Source organism: Balaenoptera physalus, assembly GCF_965194825.1.
Source record: "Balaenoptera physalus genome assembly, chromosome: 11".
Classification (NCBI taxonomy): domain Eukaryota; kingdom Metazoa; phylum Chordata; class Mammalia; order Artiodactyla; family Balaenopteridae; genus Balaenoptera; species Balaenoptera physalus.
In genome coordinates, this window is record NC_138896.1 from 39,054,173 (window position 1) to 39,062,188 (window position 8,016).

General features: G+C 37.8%; 1 protein-coding gene across 4 annotated transcripts in view; it reads left to right on the forward strand.

Moving 5' to 3' along the window:
* SRPK1 (SRSF protein kinase 1) overlaps nt 1-7,617 on the forward strand; it is a 92,037-nt gene extending 84,420 nt beyond the window's left edge. The window contains exons 15-17 of one of the 4 annotated variants that reach the window (XM_082412583.1): nt 3,099-3,191; nt 3,504-3,596; nt 5,117-7,617. In XM_082412583.1, coding sequence (XP_082268709.1) covers nt 3,099-3,191; nt 3,504-3,596; nt 5,117-5,301 — 371 coding nt within the window. In that variant the 3' untranslated portion in view covers nt 5,302-7,617. Of the gene's footprint in view, nt 1-829; nt 971-3,098; nt 3,192-3,503; nt 3,597-5,116 lie in introns of those variants that run through there. The other 3 variants (XM_082412584.1, XM_082412585.1, XM_082412586.1) reach the window with 3 other exon arrangements.
* The last annotated feature ends 399 nt before the right edge of the window (nt 7,618-8,016 follow it).

The following is an 8,016-nucleotide window of genomic DNA, read 5'->3' on the forward strand; positions in this document are numbered from 1 at the left end:
GGAACCCAAACATCAAAGCATTTAACATAACCTAGCTGGTGCAAATGATTTTCAGCGCTTGATTTGGATATTTTGAGTATGTCGACTGTCTCCCGCGTGGTATAACGTTGATTATTCTCAATGTTTCGATTGATCGCTATCAACTTCAACTGGTCTGCCCGACCATGGAGCATCGTCCAGCGAGAAATCTCCAACATGAAACTTCGCAAACCACTTTTGACACATTCAGTCAGTCACAGCACCTTCTGCATACCCTGCACAGATCTTTTTTTGCGTTTCAGTTGCGTTTTTACCTTTCTTGAAATAATAAAGCATAATATGCCGAAAATGTTGCTTTTTTCACAAAAATTCACCAACTTTGATAAGTCTTTTTTTTTAAATGCACACTGATAAGACAAGCTGTCACATACAATCTAACAAAATTGTTTCGAATGAAGTTAAAGACAACTAAGTGCTACTAGAGCCATCTTACGTAAAAACCCGAACGAACCTTTTGGCCAACCCAATATTTGCCAGGTTTCTTATAAAACATCTAGTCATTTTCCTTCCTGTGTAAATCAGTGATTCATTCTTTACCCAGTTGGGATGTACCTGTTCATCAGCTTGTTGCCCAGTTAGCTTGCAACTTTATTTGGAAGTCGATTTTAACAGATACACACTACTTGAACGCAGGGAATATATCCTATTTGTCTATATAAATTGTACAACATTTAGCATTCTTTTTTCTCCTTTCTGAAAATTAAAGCTGTATTTTTCTTTTTAAATGATACTAACATTTAGAATTCCATTTTAAAACAAAATATTATTGATTTATATTTTGCAATACCAGTGGGAAAAGCCCAAGGTGTCAGATGCTCTGAGAGGCTGTGAAAGCAGACAACTAAATGTGTGATGATTTTTTTTAAATCATGGTGGCATTCAAGTAACTAGATGAAATAATAATGTGAATAAAAACAGTTTATTAAAGGAATGTTTTACCTTCTTTATTATACAGTTTTGGCGCTTTTATTTTCAGGATTAATGGGGATTACTTTGAGAGCGCACTACCAGTGTACCCTCCCAATGTGGAAAATATGTCTTTTACTTTCTGTGCTTTCCTTGATTCTTTGGGAAGTTAGGTTCTGTGCTTTATGGAACCAACAATGCTATTTCTCAAACTGGTCCCCTGGGATGTCAAAAGGCAATGTTAGTAAGGCCTGCTGATATTCCTAATAAGTACTATTTGAAAAATGCTCTGCTAACTAATCACCATAGCCATATGCCTGTTTTAGTGGGTACAGTTTGGACATGTTTTCTGTATATAAGCCCCTTTTACTGTAATTACTACCTGTGTACACACTTGATTTTTCCCTGTTATCTGCTTGCTTGGATTCCCTATAAATAGTGTGTGGTACAGACTCATATAGTGGCTAGAATTACATTGTACAGGATCTTATGCTACCAAACCTGAAAATTGAAATGTATATGAAAAGACTCAAGTAAGGGAAAAGGGAGAACCAGTTACCGTAGATATTTATATCCTAATTTATTCCCTCCTATTCCAGCCCTTAGATAAAACCTCAAATTACTACTGTTTGGCCCATAGGAGCAGGAAAAAGCAAACCCTATCCCCTGGCTAGTGTATGCGTAGTGTTACAAGTCATGGTAAGACTGGGGCCTAAGTAGCATGTCCTCTGTTATTAGGGACATTCCACAACCCTAAATCTTGGAATAATAGTTGATAATTTTGCCTGTCAGATACATTAATCCTATGATTAATTGATAAGCCAGAGATAGGTTGCTGGAATTTCAAGTAACATAACAATTTTAAGGGAAAAATAATTCCTTGGTATAGGAAAAATATTAAAAGAACCAATACTTTACTTGGAAGTTTACAGTAAGACAAATTATAGTCTCATTTATAATTAATTTATACAAAGATATTTACTTGCAGATCCTGCCTAAAATTGGCAGAAATTTTTTGGCAGCCAAATACTTGTTACCAAACCATAAATTCAGTAAAAACTGCCCAAAAGTTATAGTGAATTCATAAATATAAAGTTCTTTTAAAATGACACCACTGAGTCCTTTACATGAGAAATAGATATGACCTGAAACCTTCACAAATTCCCAGATAAGTGTATGTCTCTAGCATATTATTTTCCTCTAAGATACATTATTGGAAGTTTTAAGTGATTCCTTTTGACCTGGATTTTGTAACTACAGGCTTAAAGTCATTTTTAAAGCTGTTTTGTGGCTAGGAGCCATCACTTTTTAAAGCCTCTTCATATTTTTACTTTTTGTCACCTGCAGAAAAAGGTAATAGACCTGTCTGTAGGTGTGGATGCTGGCTGGTCCCAGGCTCGTCTCCTGGTGACAGACTGCCCACCTCCCTGGCGGTGCTCACAGTCCATATGCCTGCGGTGACGGCTACAAGGCACTACATGACTTCAACATTTTAGTGGCCAAAGATAGTCAAGTAGCTATACTTTAAATGTTTGTGCTAATTTTTTCTTTAATAATGTGATTTATTAAATTAAAAAACAGACAAAAAAAACAAAAAAACCTCTGGACTAGACATGATAAGGTAGTGGTTTTCATTTGAGTTCTAGCTCTTATTGGCCTTGTGGCTTCAAGTAGGCCGTTCTCCCTGAGGTTCCACTTTTCACCTTTAAAATGGGGTATTAATTTTTGGCCTGTTTTACAGGGTGATTGTGAAAACTCGATCATATGTGAGTGCTTTGTCATGAACATTCTTAAAGTGACATTATTACTCTCTGAAGCCCAGAGCACTATTATAAATGAATGTCTGTCCTAGAATGTCTAAAGCATATTGCTACACTCTTTTAGCATAGCTGAAGAACCCGCCTGGACCTAGATATAGACAAAATAGAAATAAAATATTATAGATAAGCCTACAAACTCCAGAATGTGACTTGCCAACTACTATCAGGTGACCAACCACCGGAAATAATTCTTGGCCTTCCCAGTCTTCCCTTGAGTATCCTCGGTTTTATTTGTACTTACTTTTAAACAGCTAGTTCTTGAAAAAGCTATTCATAGAAAAACCTTTTTTACAGCTTGTCCTTGATCCTGTTCTTCTTACCCTTCTATTTTAGACCACATTGCGCACATTATAGAGCTGATAGGCAGAATACCAAGACGCTTTGCCCTCAGTGGGAAATATTCACAGGACTTCTTCAATCGCAGAGGTAGTATTGTTAACATGAGTTTTCATCTAGGCCCCAGGGATGCAACTTCAGGAAGCAGAGCATTCACACCAAGATTGTTTTTAGTTATCACTCAAGTCCCACTGGAGTGGGTACCTGAATTTTAATGGTTTTCTGGATTCTCCATTAGATGGATAGAGTCCTCTTCTTCCCATTTAGGACAGCAAGCAAACTGAAATGCTTGCCTTATAAAGAGGTGTGCATGCTACTCTTTCTGCCAATATCTAGAACTGCATTTGTTACCCCTGTTATGTATATCTTTTTTCCCCCTCTTGAAATGTTCAAAACATACAGATCACATTGCATTGATCATAGAACTTCTGGGGAAGGTGCCTCGCAAGCTCATTGTGGCAGGAAAATATTCCAAGGAATTTTTCACCAGAAAAGGTAAAATAAATGTGTTTGTTCCCAAACATTAAGGGGACAAAAGTGTTTAACAATGAAGAGGTAAGTACAGCTTGGGTACGTGTTCTCAACATCTACAGAAGGATGGTCCTACCTTGAATGCTGAGCTGTGACTTAGCAGACCCTGGAGCTAGACTGCCTGGGTTCAGATCCCAGCTGCTCCACTACTTATGTGGCCTTTGGCACAACCTCAGTTTGCTGCTTTATAAATGGAGATTACTTCATATTAAGTTAGTTACTATGTGTATAGTAGCTGGCACCTGGTTGATTACTCCTACTACAGGACTTCTGAAAAATGGGCAGATTTTGCTGAGGCATTTCTGTCAAAGGGCAAGTAGTTTCAGCTTTTTAAGGGCAGGACTACATCTCACCTTGTAGTCCGTGATACCTAACACAGTCACTTCAACACATCAGTCATATGAATTAACTTTATACTTTCAATTGCGTAAGTTATGTTATCACTTATTAGTGAAGAAAAAACAAGGTAAAACTCTCACCTCAAATTTTTGCCTAGATAATATATGTTGACGTATTTAAATATGAATTTCTTATGCATTCTAAATAAATTTAAAAGCTTAAGTATGAAACCCTGACCTAGAAGGGACTAGAAAACTGTCTGGCCTTTTTTCCATGGTTCCCCTTTTCCTCACAACGTCTACACTAGTGCTGAGAAAAATCATCTTTCTCAACACTTGACAGCAGGCATCCTCAGAAAATTTCTTAATGTTTCTCTTTGGGGCAGGGAAATGGTGAAGTGCTTCATAGGTTCTTCCTTGTGTGCAAAGTCAAATTAACGGCATGCACGTACCAAGTAGGTAATTAGGCACTCACTGCCCACAGAAGAGACTTCAAATAAGTGTCATGTAAGAAAAAAAATTTAAAGCAGCATTTACCTTAACAAGTCACTGATCATTGACTATCTTTTTAAAAAACCATTGTTTCAAGGAGGCAAAAAGTAATGTTCCAGAATAGTACAGAGTGTGATGCAGCTGTATCTGTAAGTTTATTTGTTCTTTTAGTTTTGTTACTTTTATACGTTTGACATAGTTTTAGCGCTTTGTTTTTTAATTACTGCCTTATTTCGAAGCAACATTTGCTAAACTATTGAGCCAAAAAAAGAGTACAAGCAAATTATTCTTGGTATGTGGTGATAAATTGCCTCTGAACACTGTATAAGACCACGCTGAGTATATAGGCATTTAATATTCATTTTAGTGAATACCTAGTTCCTGATAGGCCTGCCAAATTTGATAGGGACAAAAAATCCTGCAATGGTGGAGAAAAAAATTATTTAAAATTTTTAGGCCCTCGTGAAAAATGGAGACACTTCTTTCCAAGGAATGCATTAGAGAAGAGATGTGCTTTGTGAATGGAGAAGGATTAGATTCTGATGGCAAAATTTGATTCTTTATAGACTATCTGCATTAGTTCCTGGATTTCCACAAAAGGATCTTGTCACTTGTCAATGTTGGTCAGTTTCTTTTGTACTCTCTTTACCGTAGGTGACCTGAAACACATCACGAAGCTGAAACCCTGGGGCCTTTTTGAGGTTCTAGTGGAGAAGTATGAGTGGTCTCAGGAAGAGGCAGCTGGTTTCACAGATTTCTTACTGCCCATGTTGGAGCTGATCCCCGAGAAGAGGGCCACTGCCGCTGATTGTCTCCGGCACCCTTGGCTCAACTCCTAAGCCCCAGCCCAGCACCGCAGCAGAGATCACACGCTGGCCCTCTGCCCCTCCCCTCCAAGCATTTCCCTCTTCCCTTTTCAGGGTGAAGCTCTTCCTTCAAGGGTTTCTAGGGTGTTTTTTGTTTTTTTTGTTGAATCCAACATGTTCATTTGGGTTTGCTTATTTGACCCTGTGGAGATCCCCCCACAGCCATTGGGCATCCTAGGTGAATTTGGCCTTGATTGGGTTCTGCCAAAGACTAATGGACTAAAATGTGAAACAGCCTCTCACCCCTGTACCCTTGTCTTTCCATTAGGACATCCTTTAAATTATAAGCATCCTTTTAAAAAGAGCTATGAAGATGTATGAGCTCATCCTTTTATTCACTGACTCTAAGAGTCAAATTTTCTAGTGCATATCCTATTGCCAGCATAAGGATGAGAAGGGGAAAGGGTATTACTTCTGTGTACAGCAGAGACATTAAACTTGCTGTATCCAGGCTGCATCCTCTTCCTGGATTATTTCTGTTGTTTTCTATGTTCACATTTTTTTCTGCGACTTTTAAACTCCTATCTTTTTAAATGAGCTGTATAAACACCAAATTTGGGTACCATTTTATCACTGTTCAAAGCACTGTCAAATTCCTTTCATCCTTTAATAACTCTGAGATCCTCGAATCTTCAGTCTGATTTTTGATGGAAACAAAAATGGAACCACTGACTAGTAATTTCTTCAGAACCACATATATTCTGCAAACTGTCCTTTCCTGTGTCTCTTCTGTACCCTACCAGCAGAGTTACTTTGATTGACTGTTTGTTTTGTTTTTTGTTTTTGTTTTTTAATCCCTGGCTGGCACTTTACTCATTGCACTTGAGTTTATTGCCCCATAACTAAAGAATTCAGGATGACTCTAGAAAGGAAAACTGGATTTCAGAGATTTCCCATCTGAGAAGAAACTGTCCTAGAGTTCTCGGTTCTTTTACAAACAGTCCCCAACTTTTATTTACAGCTTTTTCTTTACCGTGTCCAGAATTCAGCCTTGAAGCAGTTTCCCCCTACGGCTTTGCCTTTCTCATTTTCTCAGAGGCTTCAGGTCTTAAATGAAATCCCAGGATACAAGAACCAAGGGGAGGGGGTGGGATGGCACTTTTTTCATTGTTGTTTATTTTGAGAGTTGTAGGGGTTTTTTTTCTCTTTTTGTTTGGTTTAAGGTTAGCCATTCTCTGCTGCTATTTCTTTGTATAATGTAAGTTTTAAATTTTGAGATGTTTGAAATGTACTTGAGGCTTTTTTTTTTTTTTTTTTAATGAGAAAAGGCTTTGTGAATCTTATTTTAGGATGGGCCTCTCCTAGACTTGCCCTAGACATTACATATATTCCTCGGGTCATATTGAAAAGCAAAAGAGGGGCAGGATTGGGGTCACAGCTGCTTGTTCTGCACGGACCAAGTGGGCCTTGGGGGTTACAGCATTCTCCAGAAGCGGCTACGGGACTCTGATTTACAGAAAGCCAAGGAGGTGCAACTTGAGGCTCTACTAGCAAAGCACCGATGAGGCTGTTAGGTAGCCAGCTTCCTATTCAGGAGATTGGAATCTAGATTCTGTCATTTATCTACCAACAAAGGCAAAGGAAAAAGTGGTGCAATTATGCAATCCATTTAACTCGTAAACATATTACCCTGAATAACTGGCCAGCCATTCATCGGATCCTTGATGGATAGTTCTGAAATCAGACATGTTCCTATAGAAAGAATTTTAAGTGAGGCTGTTCTATGCACCTATCAAGAATAAAGAAAATAGATTGTATCAAACAACGGCAGGGAAAATCCTTCAGCAATTCTAATCCACTTTGGGTTTTCAGCGATATATACATCTAAAGCAATACCAGACTAGAACTGAATTCTTTTTCTATGCTGTAAAATCACAATTGTGGAATTACAGGAATTCTGGTGATGACATTAAGGTGAACTAACCAAACACACACACAAATAGAAGGCCCTGTTTTAACAACTGACATGAAGAGAAATTTTAATAAGAGAGAACCTGTAATTTTTTGGAAATGTTTTCGCACCAAATAAGGGCTTTTCCTCTATCACTTAAGGAGCCAGATAAATTAAAAGCCGTAGAAAGAGGCAGCTGTAGAATTTGATCTTCCAAACACCCCATGTACCTTTCCTGAACTCAATCATAACATTGTCAAATTGCCAGGATCTCACTAAAGGATTTCTATTTGCTGTCAGTAAAAAATAAAACCCCAAACACATTTTTATTCTTTCTACTGGTTGCATTGTCTGTTTTCTTTGTAAATGCAGTACAATAAACAAATTATTTAATAACCTACATGTTTCCAGGAGATTTCTGTTTATTTGTTGCCCAAGTTGATCTGACCTAGCTTCAGAATGGAGGAAAGGGTTGGTTGAGTTGCTTTTTGAATTTAAATATGCCATGAAACTGTATAACTTCAACACATGCCATTTTGTGGCGTTTGTAGCTTTGCTTCTATCTTTAAATTGGGCGTGGGGTGGGATTTAACAAAGTACATCTTGGAAAATTCTAAGAAAATTGTTATTCCCTACATTTGATACCATTTTTGCAGTATTTGTGGGTTGCTTTTTCTCCCTACAGATCACAAAGTGCAAAATGTCAAAGTTTTGTGAACTCAAAGGCAGTGGACTGATGACCATTATTATACATAGGTTTTCATATACTTGTCTCATTCACCCCTCAGTATAAATTC